This window comes from Colletotrichum abscissum (genome assembly GCF_030869225.1).
Source record: "Colletotrichum abscissum strain IMI 504890 chromosome Unknown Scaffold_9.1, whole genome shotgun sequence".
NCBI lineage: Eukaryota > Fungi > Ascomycota > Sordariomycetes > Glomerellales > Glomerellaceae > Colletotrichum > Colletotrichum abscissum.
The window spans coordinates 906,891-931,910 of record NW_026850536.1 but is presented as its reverse complement, the minus strand read 5'-3'; the positions used below and the strand labels follow the sequence as shown (position 1 = coordinate 931,910).

Below are 25,020 nucleotides of genomic sequence, written 5' to 3'. Positions count from 1 at the left end.
TAGCCCACAGGCGTTTTCGGACCAAACAGATTGACGCAGACGTTCATGAGGAGGGTAGTGGCATCACGAAGACGAAGGACACACAGCCCTCACAAGTTGGGAAGGAAAGATGAAGCGCAGGGGACATTATCAAGAAGTGGGATTTGCACGCTGGAACATTGATGAACCCAGTATTCGGATAGTTTGGTGGCGACATGACTTCTTCCCACGCGACGAGGGTACGGTGAAGAATGCCAATGTATCATAAGATAAGTTATTTTAAAAAGTCCGTACTGGTGGATGGCCGTGGTGATGAGGATGAAGGATGAATGATATCCAGCCTATCTTGATCCAACTCGGGGAAAATGGCAGCCTCAGGGGTTCCAACTAAGTGAAGAGAATGATTTCGGCTTTTTGGAAGACAACGGCACAGCTTGAATATCTATAATACTCCACAACTACTGCGCTCAAAAGATGCCATATGATGTCGGGCCTCTGTACCCATACACCCTCTCGTGATCATGCTGGCAATCTTCATAGCAGCTTGCCATAAGTCTCCTTCCGGGCTGACTGCCTCCCTTGCAACGACACTGCGTAGGCATATTGATATCATTTCCAATGCGGCAAAAGTTTGGGGAAATCGTGGCTATATGAAACGAAAGAGTCCTGGGGAGGACAATGGAAGGGCAAGAAGGCGGTGGTAATCGATATTCATCTCACACTCTATTTGAAGAAAATCACGGATACAAATATGTGTAAAGGGTGAGCAATGTTACAAACCTATTGCTCAAGAATAAATCAAACCGAGCGGAGTCAACCTCACAGCATTCCAGCATTTGGCAAAAAGTAGCGTCAAGAGACTGAAGTAAGGATGAAGGAGAGTACTTGATCGCCAAAGCATCACAGAGTATGACAAGGAAGCATGCTTGTTTGATTGAGATGATTGGTTTTTATTTGTTCTCAGGGTCGGACTTCAGTCTCGACATCTTCTTCCTCTCTCCTAGTTTCTCATCCCTCGGCATATGGCCTCCCTCGCGTACCTAGTGGTATCGTTCTTTTCAAAATAAAAGCAGCTCTCACTCTCTCCAATGTGCGTATGACAGTCATGTCATCGCCATGAGTATTCCCATCCATAAAACGCCATCGCTTGCTAAGAATGTTCATCCCAGGTATCGTAGTACCATGCAGTCGCTAGTTTTCAAAAGACAAGAAGAAAAAAAAAGTCGCTCAAAAGATCTTCCTCCGCACCAGCCTGGGTGGTTCCGGTTGCAGCTCCATTAGGTCCAGCTCTCATTAGGGTGTAGTGGTGGTAGTAGTGTGGTGTAGTGATGTTGTAGTAGTAGTTGATAGTAATGTTGTTCGACAAATGAGAGGTTGAAAGTTGAGATGTACTCGTGTGAGGACTGTAACCATCTATCGGTAGGAGCTGCCGACGGTGGAGATGGAGGCGCTGAACAGAACGGGCTGAATGGAGAAGAGAGGGCGGGCAGGGAAGTCGGAGTCGAAGTCGGCGATGCCGATGCGGCTCGCAACTGCTTGTTCCTTGAGCATGGCAATTCTAAGAAAGACATGTTAGTATATTGTTTGTTGTTAAAGTGTAGTGTAAGGACTGTAGACTTACTCATCTGCGCTGATGCCGGCGAGGTCGAGGTTGCATTTTTGGAAGTTGAAGGGAGCAGAGATCTCGGAGCCGCGCTGCTTGACCTCCTTCCTGTTGCGGCGGATCACCTTGTTGAGGAAGACCTTGAAGCCGTCGTTGGAGTGCATGGCTGAATCGTGTTGCATTGTGAATGGTGGTGGGTGGTGAAGATGTTGAAGTGCGGAGTGATGGTATTATATGTTGATGATGTGTGTGTAACTCCAGCGCCGCGGTTGGTTCACAGGGATAAGATGTGTTGTTTGTTTGTTGATGGTGATCGAAGGGATGATTCTTCAAGTTGTTGATGTTTAAGATTTCCGAAGATGGCGGGAGGATGAGTGGTGATATATCTTTCCTAGATGTTCCCCCTTGTCTCGTGGATCTGGTCTGTGTTCCCGATAATCTTGATGTGTTCCTGAACTTCTTTGCTTTTTCTTCCAGCTCTTTGGTTCCTTGGTGTCTTGTTGGTGGAGTTTAGGCTCAGCCTTGGAGAAATCTGATGGTCAAGGATATAGATTGGGTGACTTATTGGATCGTTGTTTAATTTGATTCCTGTTGTTGATTTGGATACTGGTGAGAAGAAGCAAGCAACGGGAAGGAGAGGGTGGGAAGTAGAAGCATATATCTATTCCCAGATCGGTGGACTCACAACCATGGGGGCGTGTGGTGTGTGACGAGCGAAAAAGAAGCAAGGAGTGAGTGAGTGAGTGAGGAGGAGGGTGAGGGTGTGAGGGGTGTGGCCGCGCTAGCATGGTGAAGACGTGCGTAAGGCACGTACGTCCCCGGGAACGATCGCACGCCCCCTCCTCCACTGAATCCATCAGCTCCACTCCCTCCCCTCCAGGCTCTTAACCGTACACCCCGTCCCCGTCCCCGTCCGCCTCTCTGTCCTTCGCCGTGGACTTTCGGGAAGTGCCTCCCTTGAGGTGTGCCAGTCATCTCATCAGTGCCAAAAGCATCTGAGGGAGGAAGACAGTCGGGGAGCGGAAAGGGTGGAGGATGGCGTGGAGGGGTGTGCGTGCGTTCGAGAGAGTGATGTGCGTACGGCCAAGACTCAGAGTGAGGAGAGATGTGGGATGAAACTGCCGCGTGCAGAATCGCACTCCCAGGAACAACCATACTGGACCGACTTGACCGCCAGACTGCCAGACCGCCTAGGTGCGAACACAACGCATGCCATCGTAAAGTCGACCAAAGAAAAGTGTCCGTCCGTCGGCCGACGGACGCCACGGACGCGGAACAAGGTTAGGCGGGAGAGGCTAAGTACGATGGTCCGCAAGGATGTGGAGGACAGGGAGGATTTTCGTGAAGGGGGACACACACAGGTACAGTGTGGTGTGTGTGGGTGTGTATCCATTGCAACGGACGTAGAGGCAATGGGGAACTAAGAAGCTACTGCCTACCGATAACGACGATGACTGCTACTACTGCTGCCTTTGCTACAGATTCTCGCTTGCTGGGTTAAATGCGACTTCTTTGGGAATAGTTCCGTGATGGGAATTGAGCGAGAGGAAGCGATACCGATGAGGCTTATCGTTTTGGGCTGAGCCATCGACGTTGTTGCAATATCGGTTGTTTGAAGAAGAGAGAGTGAGTGTCAGGCATCTTACGTGGGCTGACTGTACCGCAGCAAACGGGGACAACGGCATTAGGTGAATAGGCAACAAAGTTTCCCAGTTCATTTTGTGACCACGTTTGAATGATCACTTTGCTACATTACGTGACTGTCCCTGGTGAAGCAAAACAACGAAAACGAGCTGCTGCTGCTGCTGCGAGAGAGAGTACCAAAGTAAAAAGTTTCGAACTCCGTGTTTGGATCGAGCATTGGATCGGGGACGTCGGGAAATTCCCCAATCACGAGACGGACAGGGCATGACAGGGCAGGACAGGGGGCATAGGATCATCATCATCATCATCGCCGCGTGCGCGTGGGGGAGGAGAATTCTCCAGTGCTCCAGTTGCTCACAGACGGCCGGCCGTACGCTGATCGCCGAACCGGCAGCCCCCAGTCGGAATGGAATCCCCTGCAACCCTTGCCAAGGTGCGAGAGCCCTGTGAGTGAGCGTGAGGAGTGAGAGTAAGAGTGAGAGTGAGAGAGAGTTCGGACTGACTGACTGGGCTGAGTGAGTGCGCAAAAAAGAGAGTTGACTGCCCACCCTCACATCGAATCTGAAACCCGGCGCCGTAAGGCTCACTCGCTCATACTCGCTCATCCACGGCTTACCGCTACGTTCCGTCCGTTGTGTAGTGTTAAAAAAAGAGAATTTGTTTCAAGATTGGGAGGATGGGTGTTAGGTCATGGGGTGTGGTGGTGTGGTGCTTCGTAACGCTGCTGCGCAATACGCGCGCAACGAACATTTCATTTCATGCCTTTTATTGTTAGTCACCAACTCTTACGTGCGGTGCTGCGGTGCCGAGTGATGCGCAGTCGGCCGGTTCGGGGCTGGTGAGTGGACGAGATGTGACATCGCGGACTTGGAATTAGACACGCCACACCAACATACACATACACACAGACAAGGACACTGCTCTCCCGCACGGTTGGGTTGGTCTCTTTGATGCGACGATATTTTTCACCAACGGCCGGCCGAGTGGTGTTCTTACCAAGAAGGCCGTTTGCTTGGACGGGCTTTGCATACGGATACGCCAGCTTCCAGATTATCCAGAGCGCACGCGGGCCTTACGGCGCGTCATATCACGTCGTGCCGGCTGCGGACATTTTTCTGAGGCATCGCGGAGGAGCAGCGTTGAAGATGACCGTGACCCTTTCAGGAACACATCAACATATGCAAGGCACCATGCAGGTCCCGCCCGCCGACTACTCGTCGCGCGCCGCGTCCACGGGATTCCAGATCGAGCTGGCCTGTAGGTAATCTGTCATCCTTCCTCTCATTTGGGAAACCCTACCTACTCCCCCGGCCGATGACACGCCGCCGCCGCCGCCGCCGCCGAAGCAGGGCGTGCCCCCCGTGATCTGTCTCCGGCCGTGCCCGCGCGGGGTCCCTCATCATTTCTACCTTGCCCTTGCCCCCGCTGCTGCATTGAAGATTTGTGTAATTAGGTAAGAAGGAAAGAAAGAAAAGCGATCGCGAAACACCCCTGGTTCCCCCGCCGCGCGCGCTGTGTGTACGACGCCCGCCAACCCAGACGGCCGGAGTCCGGGGGCCGGTTGGGGGGGGGGGGGGAGGCCGGCGATGTGTGTGAGTGTCTACTGTATGTACTGCTTGCAGCCCAACCTACGCTGCAGTGGGGGGGTGTAAGCTCTGGCAAGTCCAAAAGTTGCAGGCATCTTCTCCTGGTGTTGCGCACGTAAAAGCCGACAACAGATTTAAAGTTGTATTGGGTCGGGCGTGGCATCATTGAACATGGGTACGAATTGGTAAGGCAGGGCATGGATTAGGAAACTCGAAAGGCATGGGGGGATAGGGACAAGGGGGGGGGGAGAGAGTTAGAGGGTTACAGCAGAAGCCCGCGTGATGCCGAAAGCTACACCACCTTCTTCACTAACTTCTCGAGACAAGTAGAGTTTGTCATCGGAGCTTTCCCCTTCATCTTCAGGCGACAGCGGCCAGGGCTGCCGCGACGAGACGATAGGGCTCTCACTCTCTTGTGGATTTTTTACGAGCTGTCTTGTTTGGGAGGGTCGTACTCCGTTCATGTCCGTCGCTATCGGCATCGCGATCGTAGAGCTGAGGTTAACTCGTTGCCTCTCGCGATGATCGTTGGCATGAGGCACGGAGCGTGGTAACGGGAAACCCGGATGTGGTAGTACGGCAACGGTTTCCCTAGTATTCTGAATCCGTACACTCTTTTCTGAGTCTGTATACGGGCGGCATCATCGTACGCTAGACACTAGACACTCTGGTTTGAGCTTCAGACACGCGATCGACGAGACATTTGTGCCGGATTCCAGGCTCGGAAACATGTCGTCGTGTGTTACGAGGTAGTGAACCGGCCGAGTATGAGGTTGAGTCTGACATTCCTCTCGTTGGCCGTGGGAAGCGTGGAGCTTCAAGCATTCCAACACTCAATCCCATCTCATCCGGCCATTCCAGCGTAGCATCAGTCCAGCCCTCAGCCCTGCTGCTCCACGTACTCTCATTAACCGGATATCAATTGCTGTCCATTCTTTACCGCTTCTTTCTTCAGCAGAGTTTCGAAAGAGGCTGGTTTACATTCCAGCACCTGTATCCGTACTAATTACTATCCCTGTCTCCGCCAACGCAGCAGCTGGAATGCGATGCGGAACCCCTGCGACAATGGTCAAACCCGTGCCCTTTGGGGCTGAACAATTTTGCAGGAATGTAATCAAGGACCCCTGACACTTTGGGCATTCCTTGGGTCTTCTTGCAGCCCTTTTTCTGCATTTCTCTAGGCATCATCATCGTTTTCTTCACCAATGATACCAAGACCCTTGGCTTCTATTAATGGAACAAATCTGTGTGTACACGTCCAGCAGACGAGGGGGGTGAGGTGCATTTCTGTCGTAGTCGTAGTCGTAGTCGTCGTAGAAGTGAAGCCTCCACAGCCTCAACGCCAAGCACTAGAACGAACTCACGTTTCGTTTGGAACACATGACCAGAGAGAGTGAGCGAGCCATAGCTTGAGGCATTGGAAACATCTTCCAAGCCTCAACCGTTTGAGAGATGCTGACACAGGCAAGCAAAAGAGGCGCGGAAACGGGCGCTGGTAGAGACTTGTCAGCGTGTCAGAAGAGAAGCACAGAGCATTCGGTCCTCAGTGTAAGATGTTTAGTGCACAGAGCAGATGCTGGACATGTCGGGCTTGTCGTGGCGTCTGTTTCTCTGCTTTCCCCCTCACCTCTGATCTCTGTCTTCCCGCGCCACATCCGCGTTTGCCAGCTTGCCCTGACAGAGTCCTACAGCCTACAAGACCCGAACGTGCGTGGGACTAACGCCCAATCTTGCCAAGTTCCAGTTCCCGTGGGCGGTGAGCACCAAGCCGCCCTACCCCGAAGAGTCTAGCAAACGAAGAAGGATGGACGCTTTGGGACATGTCTGCGAGGGCTTCGTGGGCTTCTCGGCCTGCAGCAGGCGTACGCCCACCAAAAAGAGGTGGATGAGGGGGAGAGGGGAGCATGGGGGAGGAGCACTGGGGCTGTCGGACTGGGCTGCACATCGTCGGACTGAAGGAATGGGGGCTTAAATTGGTTGGCGGTTGATCCTCATCACCAAACGTCCATCACCGGGTTCGAACGCAGACGTGCGGCGTACCTTACCTAGTGGACGGTACTCGTGTGTTGGCAGCTGCACACGGAAGACACGGATGGAGATAGGTAACCTACATCACCGAAAATGCATATACGATCGAGTTACACGAGCGGAACCGTCAGGCACCACGGCTTTTGCAAGCTCCACGAAAGCTGCACGAAGCTGAAGCCAAAGGGGTGTGTGAGGAGTAGAGATAGTTGCAGGGCCAAGCAAGACGCAAGCACTTACTTTCACAGCTTCTCACGCGTCTCACTGGTTCCGAGCTGGTGGGTTGCGAACCCCGCTGGGGGATGGTGACACCTAGATGATGGATTGATGATGATGATGATGATGATGATGGCGGTGAAGCCATGATGCAGATGATTTGATGCTGACGATTTTCCTTATTCCGATACTGCGGTACCCGTACGTACGAATATCCGTAGGTATTGATTCCCAATGATTTGGAACGTATGCTTGCCCCCCCTGCCTTTGCAGATTGCAGCTTGCAGGCCCCCCCCCCCCCCCCTTTGGCTGCAGACTCTCATCTCGCCCAGCAATCTGCAATAGGCAGATCATGGCGGGAAAAGGATTGCAATGCCTGCAATGCTTGCTTTGCACTCGCTTGCCCCTGCACCTTCGCGTTCGCCCTGTGCCTGGCGTGCCTGACAACCTGGGTCAACCGAGAGAAATCTCTGGATCGGTACTATCCCCAGCTCGTCTCAGCATGTTTGCTTGTTTCCTCGCATACTCTTTCCCCCCCCTTCAATATCGGGATTTGGGACGTGAATCCCTCTTTCAGCCCCAAACCAGTAAAATGATGTGCCATTTGCCAATTTAACCCAGCAAATAGACTCGATCCAATAAAAGCCCCTCTAGCCTCCAAAGCCAGTCAGTGCTGACAGTGGAGGGGGCCACGCCTCTTCCCGATCGGGGGCTTTTTCAGCACGTATCAACCCTTGGTCAGATCCATATACGGATACCTACCTACTGTAGTAGTGTAGTGTATACTCCGTAGGCCCTGCCAGGCTTGCCAGCTGGCTGGGCTCCCTCTCTCTATCTCTCTCTCTCTCGCGCGTCCCAGGGCAAGGGTTTGGCAGCTCGCCTCGTCGACGCCGTGTCCGCCAGCCCAGCCCAGGTCTCGACGATCCGTGATCTGCTGCAAGAGAAGAAAATCCCCTCCCCTCCCCCCCCCTGGTGGCTGCAAACCATTTCCATTGGATCGAACCCGACTGTTCGTTAGCGTCCGCAAGCTTCAGTGTGCCACAGCGGGACTTGCTCGGACTACCCAGTTGGAAAGAGGAGAGATCAAGAGAGGGGAGGGGATGATGGATCGCAGATGGAGGACGCGGCAGAGGCAGGCGACGGCGTCACGGAAGCACCGCTTTCCAGATCAAGTGCCCTACCAGGGCAGCTGAGTTACGGCCGAAGCGAAGGGAGAGCGAGGGTGGATACCCGTGAAGAGTGGTGGAGAGGGGTGTGTGATCTTTCTGGGACCTGTGATCTGTGATCTGAGGAGCTAGCTAGCTAGCTTGGATAGAGATAGTAGCTAGAGTACACAGATGGATTGATGGGTTAATAGGCTGGTAGAGTTTGGGCCAGTTCGTGAGAGAGCGGCGTCTAGCCCAGCTTACCTAACAGACTCGACAGTCAACGGATGTGCGGTCCTTGAAGCCATCGCCAGCTTCACTAAGGTACAGAGTGACACCTCAGAGTAGGGTACCTACTGACTGACAGAGCCTCGTGAGCCTCCCTGACAGCGAATTGGCACCAGTCAAGCCAGTAAACCGACCAACTAGGCGTGGTGCAAGGCACGTCGCACAGAGAATTGCACGCTACGAAAGATGGCGGCTGCCCCCAAGACTACACTATGTACCTGGAGAGCCGAGGCCCCACCCTTCCCGCTCAGCACTGGCCTTCGGTGGCTTAACTAAGCGTCCCGTCTGGTGGCTCTTTCTCCAGATCAGCGCTCTCCTCTCCTTCGCTCCTTCCACCAAAGTGACTACACACCCCCGTGACCACTGAACCCCTCACCGCCGAGAATCACCGGCTCCGGAACGGCCCCACCACTCACCGCCAAAGTCATTGGCCAAATCGGTTTGATAGTGGAGACAACACACACACCAGTCACGGTCGACTATCTTGACATCTTGCCCGATGCATCGATATCGACATCGACAAAACTACACCAAGCAAGCACGGACGGATCACCGACCCAAGATGGCCTCAAAAGTAGCCCCCAACATGGCTGAACGCGGCAGTTGCCCTTGGCTTTGATGACTTGCCAAGCTCCCCAAAGAAAAGCCCAACGAACCCAACCGGCAGTTTTTTCCTCTCATCGTGCGGCTCTCTCCTATGGCTGCGGTAGTTAGTGTACGATGCACTCTCAAACTTGGCAAACGCCAGCATCAGAATCATCGTATATTCCGTTTGCGGAAAGTTTCAAGAGTCCAACGTCGGGGCGCAGCACGAAAGCAGGGCAAATTCTCGTGTTTTTTTTTTCTCCTACACTATCTCTCGCCTTTCTTCACTACGTGACTACTCCCATCCGCCCATCCCGCTCTGTAGTACCGAAACTTGTGTGTGCCACTGCGTCCGTACGGAGGAAAACCATCAGGGAAACGACTGAAACCTTCCGAGATATCCCCATCACCACTCTCTGCTGCATACGAACGACACGCCCTCCCACTTCCCGCCCTCCTTTCCCGCCTCCCCAGCGGCCGACGATTGCCTCCATCACCGTCACCCTCCTACCCTCTCCGGCCGCATTCGAGCAAGTCGACGGTTTTATTGCGGCGTAGAAGAGGAAGGAAAAAAGTCGTTATGTTTCCGCAACGATAACAGTATGCCTCATGCGGTCTTCTTGTTGTTTCGTACATGTCCGCAATGAGACACAATTCCGAAAGGGTTTTAACAGAAACACTGAAGGCGAATCCTGGAATCGCCCCTCGAGATGTTCTCGGCCATTGCCACGCAAGCTTTTCCATTGTTTAAACTCGACGATATCCCACGCCGGCGCGGCCGCCCGCACGCACGCTTCCCTTGCCCAACGTTCGTGTTTGCTTCCAGAGTCTTCAGAGAGTCCATAACGTGAAAGGTGTCGTTATCGTATACTGTCCGCAATGGGAAACAGGATCGACTTGAGAGATTGGCCACATTGTCAAGCTTTCCTACAGGATGTGTCTCGCACGAGTCGGATCCTCTTTCTCTGTAATTTTTCGCCTCCGAGATTATTTTGCCTCCTTCAAACATATTATAAGACGCTTCCGGAGCCGTAATTCACACACCATACACGTCACAATTAAACTCCAACGTTGATCTAAACAAGACTCTGTCATTTTTCAGTCTGAATGCGACGAGACGACGTACCGCAGTAAGGAAGGGAAAGAAAAAAAAAAGCTTCACGAGGCTTTTTCGGTAGATCTTGCACTCGCGGTTTCCGGGTTTCAAGGGTCTTGCATGGTCGTTTCGATGCTTAGCTGTCTTGGCTGTATTTACACTTTTTTTCTGCGCTGTTGACCTTGTAACAATTCAACCTCGAATGGCATTACTCATAGTTATAACTCTCTGGTGACTTACTCAGACTCGTAGAGTTTCTCACATTACAACAGGGCCTAGCCCCGTAAGATGTCGTTCGTCTCATGAGGAAAGCCAGCAGACAAGACACCGCACGGGTGGGAGCAACCCCGGTTGCGATAACGAGACGACAAAAAATGCTTTCTTTCTCCGCGCCGTTTCCGTGTCGAGCTTGAGCTTATTTTCTGTATCCGTATGCGTGCGTGTGGTTGTATCCGCCATGCAAGGGGGGGGGACCAAGGGGAATGATGACACGTCCCCCGTTTGTCGGCCCTCGGACTGCTGCTGCTGCTGCACACGCCTCCTCCACGCAGCAAAAGAGAAGAGGGAGAGAGAAAAACGTGTGAAGATGCCAAAAGCGGATACACAATCGGCATGCAAACGCACAAACGCATCGCATCACGTCGCAAACCGACCACTCACAGTCTCGGTCTCGGAATCGCCCATGCCCATGCCACGCTGCCACGCTGCAGTGATCTACTACCCTACCTGCCGTCTTCGACACCGCATGTTCCGAGCGCGGCCGTGGGAATCACGGAGGCCGGCGTCGGAAATGGAAGATAGATGCAGAGAGGACACGAGGGGGAATTAGCGTACCAGCTCGTCGGGGATGCAAGGAGAGAGGTAGAACGATCGTGCGTGGACACACGGATCACGACTACCATTCACTTAGTGGCATGATTCCAACCCAACGTGAGCCATCTGAGCGTATAGCGAACGCCGTTGACGTGAGTGACACTGACAACTTGACGCTGTCGGCGGGTCGTGTTGATCATGCCATTGCTTTAGCTTGGTGCCAGCTTTTGCTTCAAAACAGTTTGACTAGTAGTCACGTCACATAGCAGGTTTGTCATGGGTAGTTCCGCCCGCTCCTTGGCTTGGTACTGGCCAACCGAGTGAGGTAAGATGAGGTGAGGTGAGAGTAACAAAATAAGAGGTATCTTTGATTTTTCAAGCGTTAACAATATCGTGTGATCGTGCCACATCTACTTCTCCATCGTGCATCTGTCTCCGATGCTCTGGCTCAGACTAACAATGACACAGACATCCGGCCGCCCACTGCTTCAACAACTTGTCAAGGAAGACTACATCATGCTAGTGTCCACAAGAGAAGCGGCAGCCTGTGCGCTGAAGAAACGCCGTCTTCTCTGACGTGGGCTCGAGTTTAGCAGTAAAGCCTTGGGACCCGGGATTCGGGTTCCTGACAGAGACAGTGCTGACTAGATAGAGCCTCCTCCGCCTGGCATATCCCGCCGCGGCGATCTCTGCTCTTCACCGGGCAAAACACCATCCTAACAACATCACCAACACCCCTCCTCCTCCTTCTCACCCAAGCTTTCCCACATGACACGGGAGAAGCCAGTGACAGCGGGCGCAAGGCGTGCTCACGCGAGGAGGAAGGCTACGGTCCTACCGCTCATTTGGGGTAGTCCTTCAAGTGGTAGCTCTTGAGCTTGACAAACTGATCGTAGCCGAAGCGGCTTAGGGTCTGCCCCTTGCCGGAGTTCTTCCAACCCGTCCACGCTAGGTCCTAAATGAGTTGTCAGTACCGAAGACTCTGAGGGGAAGGATGATGGCGGTGGCTTGATGACGAAGATGGCTTGCAGGCCGGTGGGAAACAAAAACGACTGGCGAGTGTATAGAGTTTGCGAAAGCCGGCAGGCAGATAAAACAACAAAAGGAAAGGAAGATGAAATGCGGCTACCCGCTCCGAGTCGGAACTTCCTAACACTTTGCCAACTCTAGCGTTCGGGGCGGGGGGAAGCATCGGGCTAAGGAATAGGGAAAGGGTGGGGACCGGAGACAAACAAACACGGAGGATAGTGATCGGAGCGGGCAGAATACAGGTCGGATGATCGCCAAGGATAGATAAGAAATGGCATGTTTGTTGCTTGTAGGGTATACTCACTGGGCTGGGGTAATCGCATCGGTTAACGAAGACGGTTCCTGCTTCGACCTGGTCCGCGAGCTCGTAGCCGCGGTCCGTGTCCTTGGTCCAGATGCTGGCCGTCAGGCCGAACTCGCTGTCGTTCATGAGCTTGACAGCCTCCTCGTCACTCTTGACCCGCTGGATGGGAATCACCGGCCCAAACGTCTCCTCCGTCATGACGGTCATCGAGTGGTCCACGCCCGTGAGGAGTGTGGGCTTGACAAAGTTGCCCTTGGGCGGGGGGTTGCTGAAGGACTCGTTCTCGGGGGTTGCGTCAGTGGCGCCCTTGGAGAGGGCGTCCTTGATGTGCGACTCGATGGCTTCCTGGGAACGCTTTGAGATGACGGGGCCAACGTGCGTGCCCTTGTCAAACGGGTCTCCGAGCACGTACCCCTTGAGAACCTTCTGGACGGCTTCGACAAAGGCATCGTGAATCTTGTCGTCAACATACACCCTCTCGACGGAGCAGCAGCTCTGTCCCGAGTTGAAGACGGCGCCGTCGACGATCTCGGCCGCGGCCCAGTCAATGTCTACATCGCTACGGATGTAGGCCGGGTCCTTTCCTCCCAACTCCAAACCGACGTTGACGACACGGTCTGACGCAGCCTGCTGCACGGCCAGACCACCGGCCACGGAGCCGGTGAAGGCAACGAGCTTCACCTTGGGGTTACGCACGATGGACTCAATCATGACGGGAGAGCCGCAGTGGAAGTACTGCAGCACGCCGGCCGGGAGACCGGCCTCCTCAAACACCTTGGCCACGCGCTCCACAATTGTCGGAGTCTGCGGTGAGGGCTTCAAGATGACGGTGTTGCCAGACAATAGCGCGGGAATGAGCGAGTTGACCAGAATGAGGTAAGGGTACTGGGAGTGTGATGTCAGTAAGAGAGACAGCGGTATCGCGGTGGTGGTGGCTCAGCAGTTTGCGCGTTTGTCTCACAGCAATGGAAACATTGAACGTGCTGCGGACGCCACGTAACGGGAGAAGCCACGAAAAGTAGGAGACAAAAGAGAACCCACATTCCAGGCAAAGAGGACGAGGACCGGGCCAACGGGAACCTTGCGAATGAAGCGCTTGAATCCCTTCTCAGCCTCGCCGTCGGTGTCCTTGAGGACGTCATCGGCAATCTTGAGGAGGTACTCACCGCGCTTCACCGCCGTGGCGATTTCGACGCCGGTGTAGGCACAGGGGCGGCCCATCTGGACGGTAAGCTCTTGGGCGAGGTCATCCTTTTGCTCGAGGAGGAGGCTCAGAGCCTTCTTGACGATGGTCTTGCGGTCGGCCAGCGAGGTCTTGCTCCATGACTCGAAAGCCTTGGTGGCGGTGTTGGGAAGCTCATCTAAGTCGGCCTGGGAGACGCCATTCCGGGTGAGGATGGCCTCGTTGGTGGTGGGAGAGATGGTCTTGAGGACTTCGACAGACATGTTTAGTTGATTCTCTTCTTCACGGGGGTATCAAAAGGTTCAAGTTGAAGAGAGAAGACTATGAATGAGAAAAAGGGAATCAGTTCACAGTTGTTGATCAGGAGGCAATTCGCAGCTTAGATATCCCCCTTCATGAATCGTGAGCTCACTGAGGGGCAGGTGGAGGGGCAATGGCATGGAGGGGCAACCGCCGCACCTGTGACCTCCTGCCGGACCGCGCTTGTGGGGAACGCGGTAAGATAAGGGGATGATGTAATCAATCAGTACCACCGCCGATAAGATATTGGCGATAAGACCCGCTCTAATTTTTTTACAGACCGCGCGCCCTGGGATCGCGGACTTTTGCTTGGATATCGTACAACGACAGCTGCATTACCGCCGACCACGAGGCTACCGACAAGGCTGCAGTAGGGAAATTGTATCTTGCCGTTGCTAGCATTCCAATACTTTGAGGACCCACCGTTTATCCATTCTAAGTCCCAGCAAGCCGCTATGGCTCCCGAAAAACGAAACAAGTTTCTCGACGCAGACGAGAGCGACGACGACCTCGACCAGGGCTACGACTCCGAGGCTGAGGAGCTGCGCAAAGGAGGCCGCAGTGCCAAGAGGCGCAAAGTCGACAGCGAGGACGAGGACGACTTCAGCGACGAGGAGCAGAATGTCACAAAGGACGCCGAAGACGCAGCGAGGGACGACGACGAAGAGGATTCCGACGAAGATGCGGAAGCCTCAACCTCAACCAAGAAAAAGTCCTCAAGCTCGGCACCAAAGCTAGACCTGCCCGATGTCTCCAAGCCCCTCACGAAAAAGAACCTCGTCGCGACGGAAGAGGCCATCAAGAAATCCGGCGTCGTCTACATCTCCCGCATCCCGCCCTTCATGAAGCCCCAGAAGCTGCGTTCCCTCCTCGAGCCCTACGGCAAGATCAACCGCATCTTCCTCGCGCCCGAGGACCCGACCGCGCACGCGCGCCGCGTCAAAGCCGGCGGCAACAAGAAGAAGTCCTACACGGAGGGCTGGGTCGAGTTCATGCGGAAAAAGGACGCCAAAGCCGTCTGCGAGCTGCTGAACGCGCGGACCATTGGCGGCAAGAAGGGGTCGTATTACCACGACGACATCTGGACGCTAAAGTACCTCAAGGGGTTCAAGTGGCGCCACCTGACGGAGCAGATCACGGCCGAAAACGCGGAGCGGACGAGCAGGATGCGGGCCGAGATTAGCAAAGCGAGCAAGGAGAACAAGGAGTTTGTGCGCAACGTGGAGAGGGCCAGGGTGTTGGATGGTATTGCTGCGACGAGGGAGAAGCGCGGCAAGGCGGCTGCGTCGACGACGGAAGCGGGGGCCTCTGTCGATGGTGGTGCGGCGGCGGCACCGGCGGCGGACGGGAAGCTGGACAAGAGGCGGACGGTGTTTAAGCAGATACCCCTGGCGGATAGGAAAAGCGAGGCTGGCTCGGCTGCGAAGCCGGCAGGTGATGTTGCGAGGGTGCTCGGGAAGATCTTCTAATGAAGGAGAGGGGTGGGGTGTGTGCTTATGTTCGGCGTTCAACAGTTATCGCCGCTTATGTCACTGGTAATGGGAAGCATAGAATGTGACTTTCAAAAATCATGAGATGAAAAGCGCGAGAGCCCTATGGCCCGGCAGCCTCGGGATGTTGCGGTGTGTGTCACTGGTAGGCATCTTTGGCCGACTTGCCGGACTACGAATGCGAGAGCTACTGGGTCACCATCTTTGACGGCTGAGGTGGGCAATATGTCTGGCATCTTGGCATGAAAAGAAAAGACGAAATGACGTTTCTTTGTGTGTCTACCTCTGCGGGACGAAGCTATCCACAGTTGAGAAGCCGGCAGTAGTATGCAGGCAGGATGATGCGTGTCGTCTGTACCCACCAGCACGAAGAAGACCCTTTGGACTTCGAAGTATATTACTGCATAACCGGAGCGAATGCGAATGCTTCCTCTACACCACTCTCGGCTCCGCGACGAGCTACACACTTGGAGAGCTCTTGACTTGGCGATCTATTCACTTGGCATGAAAGATATGATGAAATGGTCCCTTGGAAACTCGGACGAAGAAGCTGCTCGAAATGAAGTCGTTAAAATAGCCAGCGCTAATATGAATACTTTACCGTTAGAAAGTACGCAAGAGCATGTGAGGGAGTGCGTAATTGCAAAAATCTAGGCTCGGAACGACCTTCCATTGGTAGTTTGCAATACGTCGTCATTGTGTAGAGATCCTTGTCGGCCGTGGCTGCGATCTTGACCACCTCATCAACAGCTCTCCAGCCTCGCCCTCAACTCACACCAACTTACACTGAGCTCACCACAACGCAACCTCGGCGAACCTCCTAACTCGACAATACCGGCACAAGCTCATAGACACAAGCCATGAATGAGGATTCCTCCCATGACATGTCACTACTCCTACTCACACGAAACCGTAGTCATCGCCAAAAAGCACCGCGCCGCGCCAACCCACCGGCGTCCAAGAAACCAAGCAAACAAAGTCCCCGTCTACAGCATCTCGATCAGATGGCAGCAACCCCGATCTTCAAAAGCCTCAAACGCAAAAAAATAAAAAAATAAAATAAAAAGACAACACCCGTTGTTGCGAGCGCACACGGGCGGTCTCCACTCCCACTTCTGCCCGCTCGCGGAGGTCACCCCGGCCAAATGGAGTAAACCGAGCCGCCGTCGCCCGTCGCCGTGTGGGTGAGAGAATGAGCCTCCCGTCCGTCGGAGTCCGCCTTGACCTGTGAGTGAGCAAGGTAGAAACAAAACGTTGACCACGACGTACGCCCTCCCCACCATCATGACAAACCTCAGGGAAACTGTAAATCCGTGCGGTGCGGCGCCGACATTCAGGTCCCTGTCGGCAACCCACTGCCTCCCTCCCTCCCTCCATCATCTCATCAATGTCGCCAGCGAAAGCTGGTGGTCGGAAACGGTGGAGGTGGAGGCTTACCTCATGATGGATGGGGTGTGTATGTGTGTGAGTAGAGCCTCCATGGGTGTGACGGACACGTCTATTGTCTGAGTGGTCCAAAGTCTGGGGAAAGGGAGGTGCCGACAGGTCTCTTACTCCCGCTTAACCGCCGGCGCCTGGAGGGCTGTCTGGGACTCGGGCCCGGGGTCGGGGAGGGTAAGGCTGAGTCTGAACGGCCCCTTGGAGAGACTCTGGGGAAGCCTGAGGGTAGGATGAGGAAGGACGGACCACGTCGGTTTCGTAGAAGGTTGAAACAACGACGCCGTCTCTGGTACCCAGGCAGAGCCTCAGAGGGCGTGGCTCCTAGAGTCGGCTGCGGCCGGTTTCGCGGGCCCAAGAGTGTCCAGCGCTGGATGGGCGTAGGGGAGGCTCTCCGTCTCTCGAATGAACAGACAGACAGACGGACGGACAGGCCATGGGCTCGTCAGGCTCATGACTAAGGTAGGGGTCTGGAAGTGCCGAGTTTATGGTGTGACTTGCGTGCTTAAGCCCGCTGGAGTCGGCGATTAGAAACAGTGAAGTCGGCAGTCCCAGACAGTCGGCACCCTCTTTGGGTAACTGAGGGAGAAGAGCACGGACGAACAACTGTTAATGGGAAGGTCGATGTGCTGTTGTACGAATAAACACCAGAGGGTAGGGTGTGGATGGTGTGAATGGTATAAGTCGGGGGAGCCCCTGTCGAGGGCCGTGCGACGAGTTGCTGCTGGACGCACGTACGACGTTGCCTATCACTGGGACCTGGGGGAGTGCTGAGCACAGAGCGTAGAGAGGGCAAGAAGAGTGCATGAAGAGAAGCTCGGACAAGTTGAAATGGCACATCGCCGACAGCTCTGAGACTGGATCCTTGCTTAACGGCGATGGGATCGTGAGATGCGGCGGTTGAACGGCAGAGAGGAACACACTGCAGAGAAACGCAACAAGACAAGGCGGGCGCATGAGCCACGCGGTGATCTGGTAGTGTAGTCTTTTTTTGTCCAACGACAAACGCAAACGCCCTTTTTCACTTGCGTTGCAGTCTCAGTCAAAGGTATCTGATGATGCATACACGCCTTGCCACCCCATCCTTGAAACCATCCCATTCATTTTCCGAGAGAGAGACACCTCCGCTCTCTTCCTCTATTGCCCAAGAAACCAAACGCGTCCGCGTACCATCTCGTAAGGAAACAAATTTCCTCCCCGCAGACGGCCACTTAACCTTAACACCGTCCCGGGGCCACCAAACGTCGGGGACCGCGACAGAGACACGTCCCAACTTTGTCCCGTCCGTCCATGGACGACACGCCCCTCCCCTTCACCTTTCGGAAGACGGACATCCACACCTGACGCTTAATCCTGAATCTGGAGTTCGTCCATGTCGTCAAGCAGTTCATCCATGTCCACCCTCGGAGCACCCTCGTCGCCCTCGGTCTCGGCGATGCTCATGGCGTCCGGATCGATGTTCTGCGGCTGTTGTGACTTGTACAGCGCCATCGTCGCGCGCAGCTCGTCGTCCTCCTCGACGTCGCGCAAGAATTGCTCGTAGTCCTCGTTCATGCGGTCCTGGTCAGCCTGCTTGGGCAGCAGCTCACCCTCGTCCTTGGCCATGCGCTTGAGCTTCCAGTTACGGTTCTTGTGCTTTCTTCTGTTGGGGTAGTGTTTCTTGACGAGGATGACGTCGGGTATCGTCGAGCCGTAGGCGTGCGACTCTTCAATGGCGTCAAACTCCTCGTTGTTGAAGTTGGTGCCCGTGAGCATGTAGCCCAAGACCGAGTCGCCGGCGTGCAGCAGGCCGCCCAAGTGCGTTCTCGCAAAGTAGGTCTTGTCGTTTGAGCCCAGGTCGGAGGCACGGGCTACTTGCACCTCTGCGAGATGCCACTTGCCCTTTGTGATGCCCGTCGGCTCGATGTCCATGACGATAAACTCAACGAGTGACTTGACGTCGGCGAGGGAACGGAACGGTGCACGCCAGTAGATAGGAGCGCTGACATCTGCGGTCTGAAGGGTGTTGGGGTCGAAAAGGTATACTGCGGTTCCGATCTTATGGCAAATGACGAGGGGGGAAATGTTGCCGGATGCTCGGGCCAGCTTGATGGGCAGAGCCACAAGATCGTCACGGCAAATAGGAATCAGTTCGACTGAAAAGGTGAACTTGAAAGATTTTGTCGATGTGTGGATATCCTGCGAGATGAGCTCCTGCGACTTCTTGACCGTGCAAGGCACAACGGAGTTGAGGAAATCACAGAACTTTTCAGCCTGATTCCTCGCCGAAAAGAAGAAATCGATTCCGTCCTTTGCTTCCTTAATGTTGAGGGTATCTCTGTGTGCGCCGTGCTTCATAATCAACTGCTCGAGGTAGAGGAACGTCCTCTTATGCAGGACCTTTTGCCGGACCTGGACGGAGGCGCGCCACACGTTGGCCGTGTAGGACTTTGCGCAGTCGGGACATTGCTGGTATGCGACGATGTAAACCGCCTCAAAGGCCTGCTGGAGAAGGACGCCGCTCTGGACCTCGTCCTGGATCGTAATCTTGACCTTGACTCGTCTCGAATGGGGTTCCGTCCACACAAAGGAGGCGTCGATGATGCGTATCTTGTTCAGGCCCTTGAGCTTCTTGAGGCAGAGGGCGAGGAGTTCGCGGGACTCGGGGGCGGCGACGATCCAACTGCTGGGCGGCAGCAGCCAGCGCTCGCAGTCTCTGCAGTAGTTGAGGGTGGCTTCGCGCTGGACGCCCTGGGAGATGTCGACAGTCAACTTGATGCAGTCGAAGCAGAGCGCGTTGGCGGCGGTCGTTCCGTCGATGGGAGCGCCGCAGTTGCAGCAGAGAATCGTGGCGTGGGTGCTATTCATATTCATTTTGGCGTCTCTTTTTGCCCTCACTGCCTAAGTCCTTGTCGATGTCGAGGAGGGAAAAGGTTTGGGAAAATGAGGCGACAAGGGGCTCTCTTGGGCAATTTGGGCTCGGTGTATGGCGGGGTTGTTCATCGAGGGGGAAAAAAAAATCATGAACCCCGGCCGATAAGACGAGCGCGGGGCTTATCAATAGAGTCACATGATAATGACGCCGCTAGTGGCGGGGTTTCGCCCAGCTTCGAGTCACATTAGTAATCACAACTAACACCAGCATCCAGTCGTGCATTCTATCATCTAAATACCTAAAATCAGAGGGAGTCCCGCCCCGGGGAAAACGGCAGCTGGGCACGGAATTCGAATACTTTAGTCAAAGACTGTGTCAATAAATCACTTTTGTGACTCATCGTTGGCTCAATAGCTTGGCACCTCCTCCCAGGTCGGCATTGTCGGCCATGTCGATGTTCAAGAGGCTTCCTCAAGGTGGTAATTTGCTACATTTGCGTGAAGAGAGACTAATAAAAGGCCCACCCTTGGCACATCGGTTTTCACGAAATGAATTGCGGCCATTCTGGCTCAAGCTAGCCGAGACGCCATGGTTGCAGCATAAGTAGGATCTATGTTAACAGCAGTATCGGACAATCAATAGATAATATAGGAGTCAGGACACTTCACTTAGACCTCTGCATGTATCAAGGCTGTTGTAAGAGTTTTCGCCTGCCTCACTATAAATAGGACAGTAGAGAGAGACAGAAGGAAGGGAACAGCACGAACTGTGTGGATTCGTCGTCTGATTCGGCCAAGCCTTCGTAAATGCTTTCATGCACGGGGGCAGGCTCGTAGATGTCAAGCCCCTGAATGGGAACCTCTTTCTAGATACTCGGAACTGTGTCTTGAAGATTATCCATCACTTCTGACTCTTAGCGGGCCAGTCTACTAGTATAAATAAACAGCCGAGGATGACCTGGGGAGCAACGAGACTACTTTTAGGCCTATCGTAGTTCTGCGAACCCATTTCATCGACTTCCGGGATCTACAGCTGCTATAACCGCCGCGTCAGTCAGCCTGTAGATTTCTCGCGCACACCCCCTCCGTCTATTGTCTGTGGTAGCGAAAGGAGAATAATCGTGAGGGGCGATCCGTCATTTATAACCAAGTTACTCAAACATTCGAAATTGCAGCTCGGAACTTTTGGCATCATCAACATGGCTGGGAATTCTGGTGTAGTATGAGTGGCATCATCCGTGATCCAAGATTCTCGCTTAGTCTAAGAACACATCACCGCAGGTCTCCAACTTCCACAAAACCTTCAAATCGCAAAGAATCTATTTTTTCTCTCTCAAGGGTATACCTACAGAAGGTTTCAGATCATAAACTCGTTAGAAATGGTCATCTCTACGCCTTACCGTTCACCTCCTCAGTCTTCTCCGCCTCCTGTCCATTCGTCCCGTTGCCGTTCTCCCGACCAACGGGACCAATAGTCTCCCGAGCAACCATCAAATCCTGAGCCAACGCACCGAGGTGAAGCACATCAGCCGACATGGAAATAAGACTCATCCTCTTCGCCGCCTCCCGAAGCTTCTCGGGGCTTCCGTACGGCGGCGCGCAGAACGCGAAGCCAGCGTACGGCTTGTCATGCTTGTCGATCGTATCGAAGAAGAGCTTCGAGATCTCGAGCCACTCGGGCTCGTCGGCGCCCATGCCGCCCATCTTGGCTTCGAGGTTCATGCTGACGCGGCAGTCGAGCGTGCCGAACCAGACGACGTCGATGTCGGGGCACTCTGTGAGGATCGCGTCGAGGTTGCGCACGCCCTCGGCGGACTCGATCTGGATCATGATGGCGGCCTGGTCGTTGACGCACTTGTGGATGTCGCGGTTGGGATCGTAGGGGGTGTCGGTGAGGAAGGGGATGAGGCGGAAGGGGGGAGCAGAGCGTGTGCCGCGCTGCTTGGTGCCGTACTTGGCTGCGGACAGGACGTGCTTGGCCTCCTCTACCGTCTCGACCTGGGGGATGACGACGCTGGCACCGCAGTCGAGGGCATAGCCGATGGCGGCGTGATCGTGGCCGGGAACACTGCGGGATGCATGTCAGCACTAGCTTCACTGTCGCGAGGTGTTTATGGGAACACCTACCGAACCCATGGGATGGTTCGTCCCTGGCTCATGAAGATGGCTTCGTGGACCATCTATCCCCCGTTGATCAGTGAAGTTCGGCACAGGGAGTTGTCGTTCCGGCCGATGACTTACCGATGTCATGGTCTCGACGTTACAGGACGTATGCTCCCAGTCAATCCAAACTGCGTCGTATCCCATAGGGGCAAGGAAGCGTGTGATGGGGAGAGAACTGAGGCCAGCATAATAGCACATCAATGGGGGGATCTTCTTCTCGTGGGCATCGCGAATGGCTTGACGAGCCTTGTGCGGTTGAAACAGGGAGGGCGCCGCGTAGGCATTCATTCCCAGCGTAGGGACATTCTTGTATTCCTGGCCAATGACTGACATCTTGGCTAGTCTGTCCGCTCGGAAGATGGGTGATAGTAGATGAATAGAGTCTCTGGGGTGAGGTATCCAAGTAATGGAAGAGATATCGATGCGTCCAAATGTTGACGAGAAGAGCGGCAATGGTAACTCTTTTATATCACGTTGGATTCATCAAACGTCACATTGCATGCTGCCAACTTGTGGACCTTCAGGGGCCACCAGAGCTTGCCGGGGCTCGCAGTTGCTTTCTCTCCGGCAGCGATAACGTGGAGCTGGACTATCGGTATGTCTTTGTGACCCAGCATTGGTCCTATATGGTGCCCTAGAAGATGCCCCAACTATTGACTTGCTTTGACCTTGTTCGACGAGGAGAGTTTCTACAGCACGATGGATGCAACGACGGGTGGATACCCTACTCTCACGTCAGCGTGTGTCGGCAAAAGAAAGTGTTTGGTCGTTATGCTCAAGCATAAGACTTTGCAAAAGAACAAAGTTCCGTACCCTAGCCGTAAACGCTCTTCCGTACATCAATCCAATGGCTTATTGGGTATCTTAGTGCTTAGTATAGGGTAAAGCAACGGCGATATGGGCGAGCTTCCTAGACGCGGGGAACGCAAGAAGTTGGTGCATTAACCAGACGGTCATTGTTCGAGGGACGTCAATTGCTACCTCTCGGACACGGGCCGAATTGGTCGGGTCCTAACAGCCGGCTGAGCTGGCGTAAGCTTCTACCAGCCTCCAATGACCTTTGAAAGGAATATCATGTTTTTGGCTCCGCGCTAAGCGTTGTCCATCACAGTAGGTCTTACTGCAGGATCATTTACGACCTGGATCAGACAGGGGATCGTATGGACCCTCAGAAAATGTCCCACATGGATATTTTGCCGTCTTTGCTGCCAGCTGCCAGCCAGTGAGCATTCTGAGCTTGCTGGATGCGCCTGTCCTTGACACTGAGCTGCTGTTGTCCTGGACGAGAGATAAGATCGTGGGGAAGCTGATTGGGATCGCTGGACGCGCTTCTGGTTTCATCAGTCCGGGATGTCGCGCCGACACTAGCCAAGGCAACCGCGTAACATCCCACTTGGTGCCATTTGAGAGCTGCCACCTCCTTGAGCGTCTTGGAGGAATACACACGAATCATGGAATCCCAGCCAGCGGTAGCAAAGATGCGTCCGTCGTCCCGAAGGCGTAAACTCTGCTGGCCCGAATGCTTGGTGTTCAGAATCTTCAACGGCTGCTGGATGATGCCCCCACCAATATCGGCGTTAGGTCCCGGATTAGGGCCCGGAATAGGGTGTTTGGCGATTGTTGCATCTGCACCGGAGGTAAGAAAGTAGCCTTGCTCCGTGACGACGTCGAGGGAGAGGATGGGCTGGTTATGGACTTGAGACAAGTAGGTAGTATTCCAAGTCCCACTGCTGAGCTGCAAGACCGTTGCTAACCCATTCTCGTATGCGGCGACGAGGGTCAAACGACCATTGGTGGATGACGGTGCAGACCCGGGTACGTCAACGTACAGCAGGGCTAGGGCCATGACCATGCCATTCTTCTCTGTTGACTTTATTGTGTGAAGTCGCTTCTTGGACGGTAATTCGTAGATGTCGACCTATCACGGATGCACGGGTTAGGTCCCCGGTCTCATGCAGAAGGCCGGGCTTAAAGGCGGAGATAATTGGCGGGGATGGTGAACTGACCGATTCCGACGCCAGAGTGTTTCGGACTGCTAGTAATAAGTTCGAAGACTCGGACGCGTCTTCGCCAGGCAGCGGAGCACATGATGCGAATGAACAGAAATTCATGGTGTTGACGTCGATGAGATGCAAAAGCCAAGGCTGTGGCCGTGGCTCTGCTGTCTCATCGAGAGGTAGCTTCTTGCTCAGGTGAGATTCATCCTTGAGGCCCAGTTGCCAGACGGCAAGCTTATGATCCCGGCCGTGGCTGAGTAGAGTGTGAGAGAGGATCAGCGATGCAGCAATGGAGGGAGGCTCACGTTATTATCCGGTCGCCTCCCCAACCCTTTATCCCCAAAATTGCGTTCTCATGTGGCCTCCATACGGCCGTCGGGCGCATAATGGTGAGGTCCCAGAGGACGACGAAGCCTTCCGCATCTCCGCTGGCTAAACGATCGTTACCGCGGACGAAGGACAAAGCGTGCACTTGGGCTTTGTGGCCTCGAAGGATGGACTTTGGGTGAGGGGTCGATTCTGCCATGGCCTAGATTGTCCGACCTGCGATCTTGTCGCGCGAAAGATCAGAGTGAAAGCGCGGCGATTTGAGATGGCGGAGGAAAAGTCGAAAACAGTGTCTCTAAATTTGGAAACGCACAGTACACTTCTGCGGAAGGAAGGGTCCTGGCCCACCTGCACTCCTCTAACCGGCTTACTTAACGCTGCAGAGGTGAGCCACTGTTGCCTGCCGGAAGATGTTCACAGGATCATGACAGTGCTTCGTCTGATTGCCATGCCATGCCATGTTTTCTCTGCTTTTAGGAATCTGACAATTTGACAAATTTCAGAGATGGCATTTCTGACTACCGGGATTCGGGATACCGAGTACAACAACGGGGACAAGGTATCTCACGTCAGACCTCTGACACATTACTCCGAACCGCCCGTTTGCGTGAGGTGTCGCACTTTGATTCGAGGACGAACTGATGATAATCTACACCCAAGAGCTCGGATCCCACGGCGGCGGATGTTGATATGACTGGCGAGATAAATACCTGATAAGGACCAGGGATATTGTGTGAGGTGAGATATCTTGGCAATTCCGAAATAGAGCCCGTGACGTGGGAAAATGGGAAATGGGCACTATAATTCACCTTTACCGTGAGGGCAAATGCGTGCACAGGCGAGAGAGCGAGAGAGGCCGTAAATGTTTTTCTACTTCGGTTGCGATTGGGGCGTCTGTTTAAAGTTGCCATTACCTATCCACCGCGAGCTGGGGTTATCACGACATGACTCTTGTAA

The 25,020-nt window shown here is 54.2% G+C and overlaps 6 protein-coding genes across 6 annotated transcripts; 1 reads left to right on the top strand and 5 right to left on the bottom strand.

The window, feature by feature from the left end:
- Positions 1–1,392: 1,392 nt before the first annotated feature.
- CABS01_04798 (uncharacterized protein) lies at positions 1,393–1,764 on the bottom strand (the record flags this gene model as incomplete). Its single annotated transcript, XM_060538168.1, has 2 exons — positions 1,393–1,537; positions 1,601–1,764. The coding sequence occupies 2 exons, from the start codon at positions 1,762–1,764 to the stop codon at positions 1,393–1,395; spliced, it is 309 nt and encodes a 102-aa protein (XP_060389830.1).
- A 10,057-nt stretch (positions 1,765–11,821) lies between these two features.
- CABS01_04797 (aldehyde dehydrogenase) lies at positions 11,822–13,759 on the bottom strand (the record flags this gene model as incomplete). The annotated part of the gene is made up of 3 exons (XM_060538167.1): positions 11,822–11,935; positions 12,314–13,198; positions 13,355–13,759. 3 exons carry the CDS (start codon positions 13,757–13,759, stop codon positions 11,822–11,824), a joined length of 1,404 nt encoding a protein of 467 aa, XP_060389829.1.
- A 492-nt stretch (positions 13,760–14,251) lies between these two features.
- On the top strand, positions 14,252–15,265 carry CABS01_04796 (RNA recognition domain-containing protein; the record flags this gene model as incomplete). Its single annotated transcript, XM_060538166.1, has 1 exon — positions 14,252–15,265. One exon carries the CDS (start codon positions 14,252–14,254, stop codon positions 15,263–15,265), a length of 1,014 nt encoding a protein of 337 aa, XP_060389828.1.
- Positions 15,266–18,070: 2,805 nt separating this feature from the next.
- Positions 18,071–19,576, bottom strand: CABS01_04795 (NMD3 family protein; the record flags this gene model as incomplete). The annotated part of the gene is made up of 1 exon (XM_060538165.1): positions 18,071–19,576. One exon carries the CDS (start codon positions 19,574–19,576, stop codon positions 18,071–18,073), a length of 1,506 nt encoding a protein of 501 aa, XP_060389827.1.
- A 1,389-nt stretch (positions 19,577–20,965) lies between these two features.
- Positions 20,966–22,072, bottom strand: CABS01_04794 (HpcH/HpaI aldolase/citrate lyase family protein; the record flags this gene model as incomplete). The annotated part of the gene is made up of 3 exons (XM_060538164.1): positions 20,966–21,644; positions 21,704–21,756; positions 21,818–22,072. 3 exons carry the CDS (start codon positions 22,070–22,072, stop codon positions 20,966–20,968), a joined length of 987 nt encoding a protein of 328 aa, XP_060389826.1.
- An 835-nt stretch (positions 22,073–22,907) lies between these two features.
- CABS01_04793 (WD repeat domain-containing protein) lies at positions 22,908–24,262 on the bottom strand (the record flags this gene model as incomplete). Its single annotated transcript, XM_060538163.1, has 3 exons — positions 22,908–23,657; positions 23,746–23,989; positions 24,042–24,262. 3 exons carry the CDS (start codon positions 24,260–24,262, stop codon positions 22,908–22,910), a joined length of 1,215 nt encoding a protein of 404 aa, XP_060389825.1.
- Positions 24,263–25,020: the final 758 nt, after the last annotated feature.